The sequence below is a fragment of the Plectropomus leopardus genome, chromosome 18 (genome assembly GCF_008729295.1).
Source record: "Plectropomus leopardus isolate mb chromosome 18, YSFRI_Pleo_2.0, whole genome shotgun sequence".
Taxonomy (NCBI): Eukaryota; Metazoa; Chordata; class Actinopteri; order Perciformes; family Serranidae; genus Plectropomus; species Plectropomus leopardus.
In genome coordinates, this window is record NC_056480.1 from 16,688,267 (window position 1) to 16,707,548 (window position 19,282).

At 38.2% G+C, this 19,282-nt stretch overlaps 1 protein-coding gene across 1 annotated transcript in view; it reads left to right on the forward strand.

Annotated features, from left to right (window-relative positions):
- calcr (calcitonin receptor) overlaps positions 1-19,282 on the forward strand; it is a 66,917-nt gene that overhangs the window by 38,715 nt on the left and 8,920 nt on the right. The window contains exons 5-17 of the mRNA XM_042506749.1: positions 1,669-1,754; positions 1,866-2,025; positions 2,592-2,702; positions 2,819-2,931; positions 4,480-4,552; positions 4,668-4,778; positions 5,015-5,127; positions 6,743-6,908; positions 6,993-7,103; positions 7,325-7,437; positions 9,162-9,253; positions 12,977-13,103; positions 18,521-18,674. Coding sequence (XP_042362683.1) covers positions 1,669-1,754; positions 1,866-2,025; positions 2,592-2,702; positions 2,819-2,931; positions 4,480-4,552; positions 4,668-4,778; positions 5,015-5,127; positions 6,743-6,908; positions 6,993-7,103; positions 7,325-7,437; positions 9,162-9,253; positions 12,977-13,103; positions 18,521-18,674 — 1,530 coding nt within the window. The remainder of the gene's footprint in view (positions 1-1,668; positions 1,755-1,865; positions 2,026-2,591; positions 2,703-2,818; positions 2,932-4,479; positions 4,553-4,667; positions 4,779-5,014; positions 5,128-6,742; positions 6,909-6,992; positions 7,104-7,324; positions 7,438-9,161; positions 9,254-12,976; positions 13,104-18,520; positions 18,675-19,282) is intronic.

Consider the following 19,282-nt stretch of genomic DNA (forward strand, 5'->3'; position numbering starts at 1 on the left):
ACAACCAAGTTCTTTATTTTTATCAGCCATACTAGCGGCTCTGTTGGTTATAATGCTCCGCTGGTCAGTTGGTAAGGCCATCACTTTGGTCCTGATTCAACTATTTGGTGACTGTCATAAAATGTGGTCAAAATTTCTTACTTATCCAGTGAAATATCTTAATATCTACTCGATGGGTTGACACCAAATTTTGCGCATGCATTCATGGTTCCCAGAGGATATACCCCAATAACTCTGGCGATCCCCTGACTCTTCCTTTGTGCCACCAGGTGCACATTTTTGGTTTTGAGGAAAATGTCTGCAAAATTAGAATTATTAGATTAAATTGGAGGAAACATTTCCCGCTTAGGAGAAATTGTAACAGCCAGGGCCATTTTGATTTAGCGCCATCTTGAAGCCAAAAATTTTAATTTATCCAGCACACTGGTTTATGACCAGATACCTGCAATACGAGTGGCATTCCCATCAGTGTCAGCTATAGCTCTTGTTTCGTGTTTAATATGCTAAACTAAGGTAACCTGTAACATCAATGTGTTAGCATTTTCTCTATAAGCATGTTAGCAAGCTAACATAAGCATTACGCTCAAATCACAACTGTGCCTCTAAGAATAGCTTTTCAGAGCTGCTGCTACCATGGCTGTAAGACTCCTCGTCCTTTTATTTCTGTATGTGTGTAACAGTAAGTGTAAAAGATGCCTAGTAAGAGATTTTTAAACTGAATATAAAGTAAATCATTCACCTATAGTGTTTTATTAGTCAGACTGAATGAAAACACATTTATTTCTTGAAATTGACTGTGGAAATTGAATAGTGAGCACATTAATGTTAAGATTGCGGTATGCTACAGTATGAGCAGTTTTACATTGTAAGGAATGCATGGCTCAATAATGTGTAGTTGAAGAGATCCAGAGTCGAGTCATGACTGACTTAAGAGATGCAAAATGAGAGAGGGGAGGTGAGAGAGAGGACAGAGAGGGGACTGAGGGGTTTATAGAGAGAAAATTATAAGTAAAGAAGAGAAGGATGACAAAAGAAAAGGTTGGCGAAGTCAGAGTTAGAGAGATGGATGGGGAGAGAGAATATGAAGGAGAAGTGAGAGAAGGTGTTTTTGTAAGAGGGGGCTCATAAAGGATCTTCCCAAAATGCCTGTGACGCTGAAAGTCCCCTCATGGCTCCTTATTTGAAAGCTGATACTGCTGATATGAGGCTTCAGGGGGAGACATTCAGTTGGAAGTGGATGCTGAACGTCTGATGAGCTGTCGGAGAAGACTAGGCAGTTAGACTAAGGTTGTTGTTGTCAGAAGTGATGCGATCTCATTCTTAGCCCAGTCAAGGATCTACAGTACATGTGGTTTTTAAGCCTGACATTTGAGAAGTTGCCAGGAAATTTCTCCAAAGAGGGAATTTTTCTGTTTGACATAACGTTTGATGATGCGTGCCAAGTGAAATTATTCGCAGTTGTTAAGTAATGCCAAGATTCAGGGTCCAATTTATGTGTTTGGATGATGCCAACATAGTACAGCTGAAAAACAGAGACCCGAGTGACTCTCAACCGGATATGAACCTCGAACAGAAGCGATAATGTGCCTAAAATTTGATCTAATGTATGGAGCATTTATGCAGTTGTTAAGCTGCTGGAAGTTATTACTTTTTTTGTATTCTTTACAGAGAAAGTGACAAAATATTGTGCCGAAAGGGGTAACTGGGTGCAGACTGGGTCTACTTGTCAACCAATTTCAAAGAACAGATTAGAGGTATGTGGTTACTGGCAGTTCAGTAATAGATGAATAAGATGACGCGAGCCTCATCTGCTCTGTGCACTCATTTTCATGCTAAACTTTTCTTCTTCTTTTTTTTTTTTTTAGAAGGAAGTCCCCCATTTTTTAATGGATGCTCCCGGAGAGCCAACCACAGAGGCCACAGGGGTTAGCACAAAAAAAGATGGTGTTGCGGAAATAATGATCAGTGAGAATGAAAAGAAATGCTCAGAGAAAATAAAGCAAGATCCACCCTATAACAAATCAGGTAGTTGTCATGTGTCACGGGTCTACCGACAAATAATGTTATTATACATCAACATGATTTGTACATGATGAGATTTTACATTGAACAAACCGATAAACAAAAGGCCTGTAAACAATTCTTTGTTTTTTTTTGTGATTGTCGGTAGGGATTTGCACGATTGGTCGATAGTCATTTAAGTGTTGCTCCAATCAATAGTCTGCACTAGAAATAGGTTTGATTGCATTCACTCGATAAAAATGCTGCTGTGATAATCAGTCTGGTTTGAAAGGATTTATTTTCCTAAAGAATATTGTTAATCAACAATAAATGTCACGTTTTGTAGGATAATGTGCACTGGTCATTACTCACAGTGCAAATTTCCACACATCTCAGCAGCATTTCAAGAACAATTTGGGTATTGAAAAATTTGACTAAGGATTTCAAATTCTATCATAACTTTTTTTAGACTATGTTTTCACACATAAATTTGTGTGTTTTTTTACTTTTAGACTAGTCTAAGTTGAAAGTTTGGTTTTCATGTCATGATGATAAGTGATTAGGAACATTCCTAACCGTTGGTGTTACAGAGCTGTACTGTGCTCGTACCTGGGATGGCTGGCTGTGCTGGGACGACACTCCTGCAGGAACCTACGCCTCCCAAAACTGCCCCAACTATTTTGGTGACTTTGACCCAACAGGTGAGCAGATAGACTTAAGGGTTGCTGCTCAGATGATTTCTTGTTACTTGAACCCACTTTTAATTCTATAGTGACTTTAAGGAAATTTGAGTTCACCACATAATTGTTCCTTCCAGAAAAGGCAACTAAGTACTGTGGAGAGGACGGTCAGTGGTTTCACCATCCGGAGTCCAACAGGATTTGGACCAACTATACACTCTGTGCAACGTCCTATGAGAAGAGACTGAGGGTAAAGTATCGTTGACAAAATAAACTATCAATTGTGTATTTATTGATCAGGTTAGGTAAACAGGTTCAATGCAGCTGTCTTCCTGTAAGTTTAGGACCTTTGGCCCCCTCTGCAATTATTGAGTCATAGGGACTGTTTCTACCACTGTTAGACAATACACAGGTTAGTTAATAGCAATGTGATCTCAGAGGGTCTGCCATACACACTGCAGTGCTGAAGCATAAACAAACATTAGAGATATGGGTCATGTAAAGGCTTGTATTTTACACAAATATACCGCAATAACAGAAGCTGTACCTCTGAATCCATTATAACAGTACAAAGTAGTTTCAGGATACAAAAGTGCATCAATTTAGTGTGAACTGAAGGTGCAGTTACTGAAGTAAGTTACATAAGGTAGCATACAGATTGTGGGGGAAAAAACACATTTGTCTGCTGCAGAGAGTGGTTCTTCCAGCTCGGGTGGGAAGCTGGTGAGGGATCATCTTTTTGTACTGTAATAATAGCATATCCTCCTGGTTGCTCTGTACACACCGTCACTGATGAGGTGATAGTAAATCACACATGTGCAAGTCAAGAGCAAGTCTTAAGTTACTGTGATAAAAATCAAGCAAATCCTTTGAATTTCATCAAACGTAAGCTCTCTAGCTAATGTTTGACCAGCCAGTAAGCTAATAAGTTAGCTAAAATGACACATACCTTTCTTTGTGGGGTTTGAAGTGATGGATGAAGTTGGATGTTGTAGTAGTCATGTCACTTATTTTTGAGCTGCAGACTTTGCATACTACTGTTCTCTCCTTGGTATCGTCATCAACAACAAAGCCTAATCCTTAAATCCAACTTTGATTATTTTTGGACTACAGTAGTCCCCTCCAAGATACATAGCTACCTCAACTGTAGGCCTCTGCTGGTCTAGCAGATTGTGTGCATCACACTAGAAATCACCCAATAATGTTTTAGAAAGGACTTCCCAATACCAAAAAAAAATGAAAACATTTGTTATGAAAGCCATTTTTTCAAGTCATCTGTCTCTAGTCTAAATCAAGTAAAAGTCATGAATATCAAATAAAAGTCAAGTCTTTTATCACTCTAAGTCTCAAGTCCTCAAATTTGCAACTCAAGTGTGACTCCAGTTAAATTATGACTTGAGTCCTGCACCTCTGATGTCTATGCAATTAGGCCTCCAACCACAAGAAAATAGATCACTTTTTTGGTCAGTATGACATCAGTCAGAGACTTCCAAAATCGTTCCAAATTTGTGGATATGGTTCGCTTCGGAGAGAAGATGTGAACAGTGGTCTCATTTAATTTTCAAATAAAATAAAATGAATGCTGCCATATTTCCTCAACAAATATTCCCTAATTGACTGAAATCACTCCTCCCAACTGAGATTTTATTGGATTACAGTAAAACTCCAGTCCTCTATCCCTGCCCTCATCCAAACAATGGGGATTATTGTTGATTAGGAACTGAGTCATACAATGTTATTTCTTTTAATTGTCTAAACAATATTATGTAATGTTTAAACATCTTTTTTTTTCTTACAGAAACTGAAAATGCTTGAGAATGAGCACAAATGCCTCCAGAAAATAAATCGAGACCCACCTTTTAACAGATCAGGTATTGGTTCTGTCTACTGAAACTCACTGTGTAAATCTGTTTGACAGGTTTCATGTGTCCAAAAGGCCTGTAACCATGTGTCATTATTTTTTTTGTGGCTCTGTTGACGCTGCAGGGCTGCACTGCAGTGGTAACTGGGATGGCTGGCTGTGCTGGGACGAGACTCCAGCGGGAACTTACACCTCCCAAAACTGCCCAGATTATTTTTTTGACTTTGACCCCACAGGTAGGAGCAGTGTGCCTCAAGAAATTTGTGGATTTACAGATCTACTGTATTGTGTAAAACCTCTTCTAACTTTATTGTCTTGTATTTAAAGATGGACTATATAGTTGCTCTGAGGATTAATGATTAAATCTAATGGGACCAAGTGTTATGGACACAGCTGCATAGATTCATAGAGGAGTGGAAATTTGGATAATGATCAACATACAGTATATTTGTCATACAATTGTTATTTTTAGGAAAGGCAACTAAGTACTGTGGAGAGGATGGAAAGTGGTTTCAGCATCCAGAGACCAATAAGACCTGGACCAACTATACACTTTGTGCCGTTAACACTAAGGAGAGGCTGAAGGTAATGTAACCCGATAAACTGGAATAACAGTGCATCCAAGATTTACTGTACAGATGATGCATACAGGTTCTTGGTAATTTAGCTTTTCAATACTGCTGGTATTCTGCAAGTTTGATCATATAAAGACAGACAATTGTAGTTTCCTCTTCTTGGACAGTGTATGCATATCAAAACCTTATCTCACAGGTACAGCCACATAAAGAATTACATGGATTTAAAATCCATAGCCTGAGAGGAAGATGTGCAAATACTACCCAGAGTGGAGAAAAATATAGCATTGCTTATTTTGTTGAATAATACATTTGATTTATGTTGTCTCTTTAAGTGGAACCTAATGTGATTTTAAGCAGAGTAAGTTCATTGAAGGATCTGTATGCGACATTCAGAGCATTTCTGTGATTCAGTATTTGAGCTTGGTTGTCTGCACATCGCTCTCAACCTATAGGTGACTGATCCGTTGGCTCGCAGCTAACTGTGCTAACTCAAACATCCTTAACAGCATTGATGCTGACAGAGCTAATATTTTTTCCTTGAAACTGGAAGTGTGGGCATTACACTTTTAAAATGTTCCCGAAGTCATTGGTAACCACTCAGTGCAGAGCGGCACCATTAGCTAGCCATTGGGATACACATACACACAGAGACTATCGCGACAACAGAGAAACTCAGATTACAACACACCGAGGTAGTGTGACTTCATTCTCTGCTCAGCGTGCCATTACTCTACTATATTTTTCACACAGCAAATAGTGGTTTGCTGCTATATTAAAAAAGTATTTCACTGCTGGAAAGATGGCTTTTCATAAAACTGTGCGGCTATGCAGTAGAAAGACATAGGTACTTCTGAAATTGGTGCTACATGACCAGAAAAAAACAGAGGAAAAGGACTGTGGCATTCGCTTTTGCTCAAGAGGTAGAAAACTAAAACTACCACAGTGCACTGTGCTGCACCAGACCAATAAACACTAATGCTGGTAGGTGATGTAATGCGTGCCGTTTTCTACAGGAAACAATATAGCAGACAGTCTCAAATAACGGTTAGCTAAAACACATTTCTGAAACCATTTGTGGCAGAAAATAGGCAACACACTAACAAAATCTTGGTTCATATTTGATCAGTACTGCTTAGTTTTACAGTTTGATCAAAGTTTCAGAAAGAGCCAGTTCAGATCTGCCAGATGACACGTTAAACTGAGAGATGAGCAGGGAGATCTGGGTGCTGGTAAAATGTAGGGAAGTTTACCACAGTTCATTTACATATACCACATTGTTATGACAGAAATCTGGTTGAAAATTGCCAAATTATCCTGTTCTGAATGTAGCACAGAGCTCCTTCAACAATACAGCAATTGACAAGCATAATGGACAATTTCAGTATAATATGATTTGATATCTGATATAAATGTATAAAAATTGCAGAAAACAGCACTCAGGTAGTTTATTTATTGTCTTTGTTCTTTTATAGTCAACAAGAGAGACAGGATGGCATATTGTTGTATTTCTTTGATTGTGCATCATGATTTTTTCCCCCACTGCCTCACTGCTCTTTACTCAATTCTGTTTGATCATGACTCTGTATGTATGTGCCTGTGTGTGTTTGTGACACTAAATGAAGGCAGCTGCCCAGCTCTCAGAGGACACTGAGGTAGAGTCTGCTGATGAGGCCACGGTCAGCCCCATGGTTAATCCAGAGGAACAGGAAATTGTGAGAAAGAAGATCCTTGACAGCCAGTATAAATGCTTTGAGAAGATGAATCGAGATTTACCGTATAACAAATCAGGTAGAGATAAAATTCTCCTTTCAGTTATTGAACTTCTTTCTCTCTAGATGTTTAAGTCTCTCCGTTGCTACATCTGTGTCACAGGGCTGCACTGCAGTCGTAACTGGGATGGCTGGCTGTGCTGGGACGATACTCCAGCGGGAACGTACACCTCTCAAAACTGCCCCAATTATTTTGTTGACTTTGACCCGACAGGTGAGCAGCAAGACTCAAGAGTGTCGGTCTTTTAAAAGTCTGCTGATCCAGAATGAATTCACCTCTGACACTATTGAGTGTTTTTCAAGAAATATAAAATATTAATTGTTTTGAGGGTGAATTATTCACCAAGGCTAACAGGAACTATATATATGGGCACAACTGTATGAACATGGAGACATTTGAAGAATATGCATGTATTCCTTAATTGTTACTTTCAGAAAAGGCCACAAAGTACTGTGGGGAGGACGGGCAGTGGTTTCGCCACCCAGATACCAACAGGACTTGGTCCAACTACACACTCTGCAATGAAAACACTAAGGCAAAGTTAAAGGTAATTTATTTTTTAAAAAAGCAGCCTGTTATCATAGATCTGCTACACAGTAGTCGCAGTGTGATGGGTCAGCATATTCTTTCTTTCTTTCTTTTTTTCACAGAGTACTCTGGTATTCAGAGTGTGGGCAGATAGGAGAAAATGTGGAAAGTGGAAATATGTAGTCTGATGTAGTTGCCCATAAATATTGTACCAGACACCAATATTAACAGGAATTTTATTTCCAAAACACATTACTCTCCTACAGTGAGTTCCGCAGAAATATTTAAAGAAGGAAAGAAACATGCAAGTTTTCTGTCCCTGAGGCTATACGCTTGTCATAAAATACAGCTGTGGCAGAGGAGGGTCTCTACAAATAGTCTTGTGGTGACACCATCACATATTAAAAACCTTCTTATAACCAAAAGCACCAGAGTGCTGCTAACAATGTTTCCCACATGGAAACCAGACCAGGACACTAGACCAGACCAGGACATCAGAGACACACTCATGGACTATAAGCATTTGTACACATTACTTTTAAGCATTATACACTTGTTCACGTATTAGTTTTACAATTAAGTTCAGTAATTGGATGATTATGTGATACTACTCTGTGCCACATTATGCTTTATGCCAAATCCAAACCAAAAAACCTAAGACATTTGCAAGTTTAAATTTTCTGGCATTTCTTTAGAAAACTTTTACATTTTTTATGCTGATGATTGTCCAATGAAAATCCAAGAAAAAAAAAAACAACCCTCTATTCTGCTGTCCCATCTGCAAAATAGAAAATGATTATCTGCAAATAACAGCAACTTATAAACAAAACCTTTGCAAGAAACTCTTGTCTTGAATCAGTGTACTACACAGCTGTCCTGGAAAACCTAGGAGAAAGACCAAAAGTCTGCTGATCAATCAGAACCAGAGATCAACTGCTCCATCTGTTACCACAGAAAACTAACCTTTGCTGACTCAGCCTCCCAGCTTCAGGAAACTCCTCAGAACAAACCTCAGTAATGTGATCCAAAAGAGAAACTAACAAAGTGCACTCAGGAGAGTGTAGATCTCCTCCAGGTGTGTCTGTGGGCATGTGGGTTGGGAACAGGGGGACCCTGGTTAAAAATTAAAGCAAAGCTTCAAGATGAAGGCCAAAATGTGGCCTTCAAGGGACTACATAAGGCTTGTTTTTAGCCTAACTGATTGCTAACTTGTTGAGGACTTGCAGCTCTTACTTGCAGGTAAACAGAAGTCAGCAGTCAATGTGGGTATGAAACAATTAATAAATCTGTTTTTTTCTTAAAAATTCCAAATCACAACATACACAAGAGGTCCCTGACCATACAGTCATAAATGAGCATAAAATATTAGGCTGATTGGTCCAATAGTATGCTGGATTAGCTAGGAACAGACAGTTGACAATACACACTCTCACACACACACAACCCAACACTGGATCACCAGCAGCAACAGTTGTTTATGATGCTTATTTTGTCCCTACTGAGAATTTTGTCCACTTAAAAATGTAGAATGCATCACTGTTGTCGCTTCATTTAATGCCAAGTGTCACATGTTGAATTTGTGCAAAAATGTAAACATTTTGTGCATTTTGGGGCTTTGATTTGGGCAGAGTGCTAAAAGAAAGTCACATGTTATATCACATAGACAACCAAATGTCCAAGTAACACTGCATGTTATTTTTTATCTTGTTTTTTTTTTTTTTTTTTTGGTTTGTTTTGTTACAGTCAGCATACATCCTGTTTTACATGGCGATTGTGGGCCATGCTCTATCCATAGCCTCCCTGCTCATCTCCCTGGCCATCTTCTTCTATTTCAGGTACAGTAATAAATTCAGTGGTATTTTAGCCTCATGTTTTTTTTAGTATTTTAGCCAAAACTGCAGTTACTTGTTCTGGTGATGCACATTATATCAGTGTTGTTACTTGACGATCGGTCTTGGTCTCAGGACTACTTTTTGAAGGCCTTGTGATGGAATCAACTGCATTTTTACTCAGGCTTCTCTGTGGCTTTCAGCAGAGAGGATTTGGTATTTTATTTCAAGACGGGTCAAGAACACAACTGCAGTGATATAACTAAACTGCATGTGCAAAAAAAGAAGTGTTGAATAAAGAATAAAGATGGTCGATTTGATTTTAGCCACTAAGTGTTTGTTTGTATTTGTTTGCTCAAAGAGAGCAAAGAAAAATTCCCAAATATAAAATTCACCAATTGATTATTTTATCAAAACATTTTTCATAGTTTACTTATACATACACACATATGTTCAGTATGCAAGCTAGAGTTGAATAAGGAGGAATCCTCATTTGTTTTTCTGTGGACATTTTTATGGGAATATCAATTTCAGGGGTGACTATGGTTTGCATGTTTCACATTTTATCGTTAGTGTGTAATGCAGTGTGGGACTCCCACTGGTCTGGTCTTGACTTGGTGTTGACATCTCAAAGTCTGGATACACTCTGGTCCTGGCCATGACTTTGTCTCAGTTTAGGTGGTCTTGACTACAACACCGCATTGTAATATGGAATAATATTTAGAGTATTTGTACTAAGACAAATGCTGATACAGTTTGTCATAATTCTGGGATGATTAAATCGATGGCAGCTTTGCCCGTAAAGGCTCAATCATGTTGCCACTATTATCACTGAATCTGAGAGGTAAACAGATGGTTTTCTCTACAGTTTCCTCCAAACCTTTTATTACTCATCATGTGCTTACTTTTAGTCTCAATCTTATTTGAAGACTGTGACTTCTCCATTTGCCTTTGTCCACACCAGCAGGGTATATTTTACAGCCTTTAATACCAGAGCCACACAGAAAAACAGAAGATTTTTCAGTTTTAATGAGTCTTGTTTTCAAATTTTAGATTATGATCAAAAGGGCTGATTGTTAATTCCCTGCTCTGGGGCAGATAACATCATTATATTAAGCGTTTGATAAACTCTTTTGGTAAAAGCATTCGTAGAGTGTTAAAACTTAAGGCTGTAATCAGGAAATTATCAATATCTTAGCTACTGTTACAAATTAATGCAAACTTTCGACTTGAGAGTAGTTCTGCTTCTTCACAGAGTTCAATACATACACAACTGTCCCTAATTTCATGACAACTTGGTTTTCTTGTGTTGCACATTTTATTTCATGGATATTTAGGATTCAAAACTGGAGAGCTGTGACGTCCATTGAATGCGTAGGCACTTTGCTCTTATTGGAAACATGGGCACCTAAGCGCGCTGCTCATTAAGGTTGTTCATCATGATGAACCGCTTAATCCCAGAGGGAGAAAGTGCACAATTAGATGAGAAGCTACTGCTAAAATTCAATTTGAAAAGAGTTCAGAATAACAAAATGGGTAAAGGGAAGGGAGGTATAATATTCAGTTAATATATGTAAAATCTGAAAGTGATGAAGCCTGAGAAAAAGTTAGCAGTCTGACTTTGTAGTTTATTTTTAGGAGGGAAGAAACTTAATCCATTTGACAAAATATTTAAGCTTTAGAACAACACAATCACTGTTGGCATTGTATGTTTCTGCAATGCAGTGATACATTACATTTGGATTTTAGGTTTAGGCATGGAAATCACTTGGCTTTAATTAGAAAAAGATCATGTTTTGGCCCACAAAACCCAGTTCTGGGGGCACAATCCCAGCAGGAAAGCCAGCAATGTCTCTGCTGACGCATCACTAAAAACACCCACATTTGGAGTCCAAAAAACTGATGAAAACACAGCAATACCTCAATAAAAAACAAATGGTTTTATTGTTTGTTGGTCTCGAACATCATTCTGCAGCTTCGCAGTTTTCTGGCCTAGGAGACACACCATCCACCATCAACTATCCACTCATACACTACATCACTTTAGAGACATTGATATGATATGTATAAATTATGTAAATGTTATGTATTCTTGGTTTTTCAGAAATGTACTCTGCCATTTTCTTCCAGTGACTGAGCTCTTTTAGAAACCTGAACATGGCGCCTAGGGGGACAAATTAACTTTATGTTCTGTAACAATATTTGGAAAAGTTTCTTTGTTGGCTCTGTTGCTCTAAATGCTGTAAAATTTGACGTGTTGAATGGTGTTGACCTCCTAAACGCAGCTGTTATCCAGAACAGATCTTGTACGAGACCCTCAGTGTGCTGCAAAGTTTTATACACACTCGTAAATCTAGCCGCCGTGTTTAGGGCAGGTGCATTATTGCAAAACCTAATGACCCGCTGAGAGTCACACTCAGCAACACAGAAACTCAGCGGGAAATTAACAATTCATCAACATCAAAGTCCTGACAAAATAAGATCTCAATAAACTAACAAAGTTACTAGCTTAAACTATCTTTTTTTTGTAACCATGACTTAACCTATTTATAGCCAAAACAGTTTAAATATTGGAGGCTTAATGTTGTATTATAAGATCCAGATGTGAAGCTTACAATGGTATGTGATGGCGTACAGCTGCACTACTCTGTTATTTACAACTCTACATCAACACTGTCAGGATTCCCAGATAAAAATACTCCAGCTTGCTGTGGAAAAACAGACGTGGTTGAACGACCGACCCTGAAGACGGTGGGACGGTCAGAACAACACTGCCATGAGGATTCAGCCTGTGTTTTGACATCCCCTTTTAGATAAAACCCTTTGTATATAAGCATTCAGCAGCTCCTGCATTTCCTTTTATGCCTGGTGTTAAAGCGAGGCTGTTTTTCCTGTCGCAGATAACCACAGCCTCTGAATACGACAGTGAAAATGTGCAGTTCTATATGCCACTGTGTCCTGGCTTGGAGAAATGTAGCACTCTTCCCTGTTTTCATGGGTCTCTGGGGGTTTTTATGACTCAACAAAGATAAAATTGGCCATGACCAATAAAAAAGATATAACTTCTTAAACTGTAGAGGATATATTTATAGGAGGCTTTGTTCTGCAAAATATATTTGGTGTTAGGTTTCATTCAGCTTCAAGGACATTACAGTGAGCTGCAGTGCATTCGATGGCTGCCCAGAAATTAAAACATTATTTAACCATTCCCGACAATGAAGCTACAGGATGTGAATGACTTATAACAATTTTAATAATAGCTATTTTTTTACTTTGTCTGTCAAGCATTTCATTATGCTATTAATGCTGGAGTGGCCTGCCAAGGTAATGAGGACCACCCTTGGGATCCATTATGCATTATTTAACAGCATTTTTATCATGTACAGTAAAGAGCATTTAGAGGCAATCCAGCCCATTGATCCCAGGGTTTTTTTTAGCAACCACTAAAGAACTGTGAGATGAAAGATCCCACTTATTTGATATTTTAAGACTGTAGCAATATCTGACAACCTCATTAAACTGTAAGCCTGCCGGTCCTATTTATTTTTTATTTTTTGGTAACATCATCAGTTGTAGCATATGTTTTCTTCTCCTTCATCTTCTTCTTCTTCTTCTTCTTTTTGTGTGCCTGAAGATTTTTTTTTCTCAATTTGTAGATTTTTTTTTAAAATCATAACTCCGTGTCCTGGTATGTCAGCATGTTACAAAGTCAATCATCTCTTTACACAGGAGTCTGAGCTGCCAAAGGATCACCCTGCACAAGAACCTCTTCTGCTCTTATGTGCTCAATTCAGCACTCACCATCATCTACCTCGTAGCAGTGGTCAACAATCCTGAAGTAGTGGGCAGAAACCCGGTGAGTGCACCCTCGATTGAATATTTACCATCAGCACTACCACGTATGTTACAATTGCCACAACTACGCATCCATTTCGTGGATTGAATGCAAGCTAAAACGATGTAAAAGAAACAGGAGTCCCAGTCAAATGCTAACACATTCCTGATGTTTAGCAGGTCTTAACTGTGTTTACAGCATTCACCACCTTAGTTTGGCATGTTAGCATGCTAACATTTGCTAATTAGCACATAGTGTAATAAAGTGCATCTGATGCTGATAGGGATGTCATTAGTTTTTCAGGTATTTGGCCATACACCAAAGTATTGTACTTGATAATGGCATTAGAGGAGAAGTTATTGGGACACCAAAATATTAATAATTTATAAAAAATATTTGCTTCTTCAGACCATCACATGCCTGATGAGCTATAAGCAAGATAGTGTGCAGCACACTTCACTTTGTCTTTAAGATTACACCACCTCTGATGCATTTTTTCACACGTTCAGGTGTGCAGAAATAAAAACAAAATATTTAAAAAACCCACCAAAAGTATTATGATACAGTGCCCAGGGATGACATTCTTCTGGAGGCTGACATGGAATTTAGCATCACCCTGGGGCCCTCATCAAAAAGTCTATGGGATTTTTCCATTGGATTTTGGATTACTGCAGCAAATAAGATCTGTGGCAAATAAACATTTTTGATACTTAAGTTTTGTTCAGCAAGATAAGCTTCTACTAATCTAACCTAACCTACAAATGAATACCACTTTTAGGATTTTTGAAGCCTGAATGCAATCCCCAGGATTAAAAAAATATATAATGTTGGGCCATAAACAAACTACACCGTGGCGTGATGTTGTTCTGTGGTCTCATTTAACAACCTGTTAGCAACCACCTTTTTTGAGACAAAAAATCTTCACAAGTGAGGTATTTACTGACAAATGTTGTAGAACAAAAATGGCTCTTACAATAACCTCTTAATCTCGTGTTAACCACAGACCTTATTTAAGGTATCTAATCAATAGCCCATTGAAAAAACCCACTGACTCAGAGATGAGGAAAACAGAGGTGCTGAAATGCTAATTCATTTCTGGGTCTTAAGACTCATTCTGAGGACGCTCCATTCATCCTCTGGTTCTCCGTCAGATCCACCCCTCGCTTTTCCACAGTTCCAGCCTCTCATCCATATATGGTCACTTTCGGCTCCCCCCGAAAAAAAACAAAATACAAAACAGCAATGGCTAAAATGTCAAACTCAAGGCCTCAAAACAGTAGTCCACAAACCAGTGGGTGGCATCATTAAAACATCGACTTTTTTTAGACAATCTGTGAGACAGGCTAAAAAAAGGCATTTAGCAGAATCCAATGTGAGGAGGAGGATTAGTTCCACTGGCTTGAAAGGAGATATATCTGTATTCACAATTTATGCTAAACCAAATAAAAATGCAAGGAAGAATTTCCATGAACTTTTTAAAATTCATTTGCTTATGCAAGGCCGGGCAATGTGAGGAAGCTAATTTCAAATGGAGCTGCTCTATATTTTAAATATTTAAAGGCTTGTACAATAGACTTTTAAGTAGGCTATATCATAATTAGTATTTTTATCTCACTGTGCCATATATTGGGGGTGTTACACGGTCAACAGACAGTTTTTGCTCTCTTCCACATTCTCCTGTCAAGAGTTTTGGAGCCACACTGAATGCATTATGTGGATTCTTTGAAACCTCAAGGTCCGCTTTGGTAGAGATGATAAATCTGTCTCGTAGGAATGCCTCACTATCAGGACTGAACATAAATTCATGTGTTACTTTTCAAGAACCGCTCCTAGATGGAAATAAAAACAATGAAAACCTGTTAACTTGGTGCTCGCTGCTTCTTACAAGTTGTCATTGCAGAGCTTTCCTTTTATGTAGAACTGAATAAAATTAAACATATTAAGGCTCCAAGTTCATAAAAATTGTGTCAGAGTATTACCATAAACTTAAAAAATAAAAAAACTTCACATTGTTTATGTGCAAAAACTAAATCAAAAAAGAACTTCAGATGATCACGGTGTCATGCAGAAACAACAGACAGGATTGTAGAAGTTGGCTCACAGTGCATACAATCCCATTAGACCCCAGCCTGCTTTCAGCTGGAGCATCTCTGGCCCACAAAGTATGAGAAAAATCCAGGAGACAGTGCAGGCTTCAGCAGGCTTCTGCATCCTGCTGTTGCTCCTTTTTATGTATTTACCAAATCTGTCTGGCTCATCCAAACTGCCGTCTTTATTCACATCCCATCTCTGAACGTATCCAAGAAACAGACAGGCTTGACAGCCATCATCATCAGTGTGAAGAAATATATACATATTTGCGCAATGGCTCACTTTCAAATCTCTCCTCCTCTCCATTTGTCAAAGAGGTTTGTGTCAGATCAGTTACTTTCTGACATAGGACTGTCAAGTTGTGCTAACTCACTGCAACATTAAAAAAACAAAATTGGTCACTGTGGCCTTTTGCTTTTCAAGAGGAAGCTGAAAAAGAAATCCCAAGCACCATTGGTTGGGATTCACACGTGTCTGTAAGGAAACATTTTGAAATCTACCACTGCCAGACTGAGACTTATGAGCCTGTTTTCTGCACTGGTGATTTAGGAAAAGGTGGATTTTGTGGTGGAGATTTGCTCCCACAGAGAATACAAGCTCCTTTAATTCTCTCTGGTGCAGCGATACAGAGTCTGCTTTGGCCTGACAGCAGAGTGGGGGAGTGAATCCCTGAAGCTTATGTCAAACCAGGGAGGAGGCTGAATACATGAGAGACATCGTAACATACACAGTAACTTTAGACAAACGTAAGTTAACTACGATGCAAAATAAGTCAGTGACCTAACTCTCTCCATGTCTGTTATAGTGGAGATTCCTCGGGTGAAAAGGGAAACGCAGGAAAGTTAGGGAGAGCCATATGGCTAAAAGTTCAGAAATGAATAATGTTGTGTGTTTTGAGCTGAGAAGACCCCTGAGAGCAGCAGTTAATAGAAATGCCAGCATCTTTGAATTGAACCGCGGCTGCATGCATGCTCCTTTCGCAGCACCACAGACCAGAAACAATGATGTACATTAGGGCTTTTCAGATCTTCAGATCTTTCGCCGTGCTTTTTGAATAAATTCCATATATGAGTGCTCACATACATAAAATTATTAGTAGTTGAGTACTCGCAAAAAAAAATTCTAACATAAGAATAGCAACGGAAATTGGCCCTGAAATTCATTTATTGAACAACCAGGCTTCAATTTGCCTATTAAACCTAACAAAAAGTTAACAAGAATCAGCAAACTTCCTGTTGCTACCATTACAACGATCAGACGCAGGGGCTAGCATCTGACACTGAGCCGTGAAATGGTCACAAAAAACTCACAACAACACAGAAATGGCATTTAAAGCCATTAATATCCGTTATTTAATGTTAGCTGTTTGATGCTAACAGTAGGCTCAGTAAGTGTGAGTGTGTGTTCACAGGCAGACTCTAACCAGCTGTCATACAACAGCAGTTTCCTGATGAACAGAGAGAAAGAGACTGGGGCAAGGAGGCACTGAGTGAAGCAATACGCTGTGTTTAACTTAGTTAAATAAGATTTTAACTATTTTGAATAGAAAAAAAAGTTCACATATGGTATGTTGGGCAATGATTACCCTATACGTTACATAAATAATAAACTGAGTTCTTATGTACTCATGCCCATCCTTAATTTGAATATTATTTTTTTTAAAAAGTATTTGTACAAAGGTTTTTATCATTGTTTTCATACAAAGAAAGTGTTTCAAGTTTTTTTTTTTCCAGAGTAAGAAGTTTATAAGATGTATTGTTTTCATATTTATGCAGAGCATAATCAAGACCTCTTTTGCAAAAAAGACCTGAAAAAACATTTAAGATTAACTGCATACACAAATACACTACTTAACGCAATCTTTATTTTAAAAAAATGGCAACTAGCAAAAAAGTGTCACCAACTTTAATTTGTGAGGATAATACATTAATGTTTTCCCCTGTTAAGTTGCCATTGGGAGATTTTAATTTAAATCTATCTTGTGATTCAGTAACTTGGTTCTTTGCTTGACACTGAACAAAGGATGTTAGCAATTTAGAAAATAAGGTCACAAAGTTTTTTCACGTAGAACAGTCCACTAATATTTTTAGTTATTGAATGAGGTGTTTAGCATGAGTTTTGCAGGACAGTGTGTTGTCTCACCAAAGTGTTTTTATTAGTATTTTTTAGAATAAGTTTTATATTAATTTAAATTAACTGAAATATGCCTAATTTTGGGAACAGTCGATGACATACATGATGGCATTGTCAGCATAAAAAGGGACATTACTATGTTACAAAAGCCGTCTGCAACAACAACAACAACAACAGCAATCAGCTGTTAGTGGAGGCAGCAAAGCAAGAAAAGAAGCTTATTTAAGTAAGTGATGTGTGGCATAAATTGCTTAGAAGGTAAAATGTTTATAAAATATTGTACAGAATGATTTTGTACTTTACAGTATGACATTTGATGACTGAAGAAAACACTATTTGTTGCAATTTGTTAGATTGTACTGGATGGATTTTTGATTATGTTTTATCACTTGCAGCCATTCTGGCTTTTACTGAAGTTGCACAATCCAAATTTGGAGAAGCCATCTGAGATTGGTCAAGTCGAAAACATGCATGCTTAACAAATCTCCTAAAAAGGAGACAGTGAGTCTCCATATTCCTAGAGGCACATATCAGAAAATGAGAATTAACTTCTTATCAACTATTGTGGAGGAAAAGTTATATATAGAGGGGAGTTGAGACATTTTGAATTGATGTCCGTACAGTCAGGTTCATTGGAGCCAGCATGTAGCACTCATTAGCAGAACTGAAGCTTATGGTGCATCCATAAGTGGCTTGGTAATTACAGCGTTAGCAGACTATGAGAGGATTGCAGTGACATCAATATGTTATCAAAGTCCTCTCTTTCAAGATATTATAATAATGATTCAATCACAAGAACAGAATACATAATGAAACATGATGTCGCACTGTGCCTGCATAAATAGTAAATTGCACAGAAGCTACTGTTTAAGGTCCGACAGTAATATGCACTTGGAGAACATTTCTCACATCCTTGTGCAAAGCGAGTCAAACACAATCAAAGAGCACCCCATACAAGGCGAAGTCATCATCTCCATCTAGCTCACCTCCAGAGGGGGTAAATGAATAAACATCCTCTCTGTCTGCAGAGAGTAATACTGGCTAATGACTTTGTGCCACAAATACAGAAACATCCACTTAGATCTTTTTTTGTGTCCCGCTGAGATGATGTCAAGTCAAGTGTTTGAAGTGAATCAACCTAATAGGTCCCTTTTTATACATACATTCAAAAACAGAACAAGTAAGAGATACTCCGGTTTTGTCTCTCTCTGCAGGTTGGCTGTAAAGTATTGCACTTCTTCCATATGTACATGCTGGGCTGCAATTATTTCTGGATGCTGTGTGAAGGCATCTACCTGCACACACTCATTGTGGTGGCTGTGTTTGCAGAGGAGCAGCATCTCCACTGGTACTACCTGCTGGGCTGGGGTGAGTCCATCTTCATTTTTTTAAAACACTTTCTGCTTTGTAGTTATTTATTTTTTCTATTGACGACAGTACTCTATGTAGCATTTTGAAAAGCTTATTTTCTATATGTCTTCGCTGCGCTTGTGTTGCGTCCCAATCTGATAGTCTTTACTTATACTTGTTATTCTGAGTGCATCAGTGCATTCACACTGAGAAGTACGTATGTGTTGCGGTGTGTGCTATACATCTATTTGTGTAAGATACAGTATGTTTGGTGCATTCGCATGTTGTTTTGTCTACTTCAGTGTGGAAAATTGTAGTGTTAGATTTTTGGTCAGATGCTTGACAAGTTGTTAATATTTGCAAAATGCAGCGGCTACCATTAACTCGGTAGATCAGCTGGTGATAGAGCCAGCCAGTATCAGTCAGAGACATTCAGAAATGTGCCATAAAAATATGTCCATTTTAAATACAATAAATAAATACAGAATAATTCAAGTGAGCAAATAAGTAGATATAGCAAGCATATACTTTGGCAAGTGACAATTGTGTGTCAAAAGTTGCTGAAAATGCTCCATCCGGTTGCAATTTGCCAAGTAGAAGAAGAAAAGATGCCAGAGTTTGAGGTT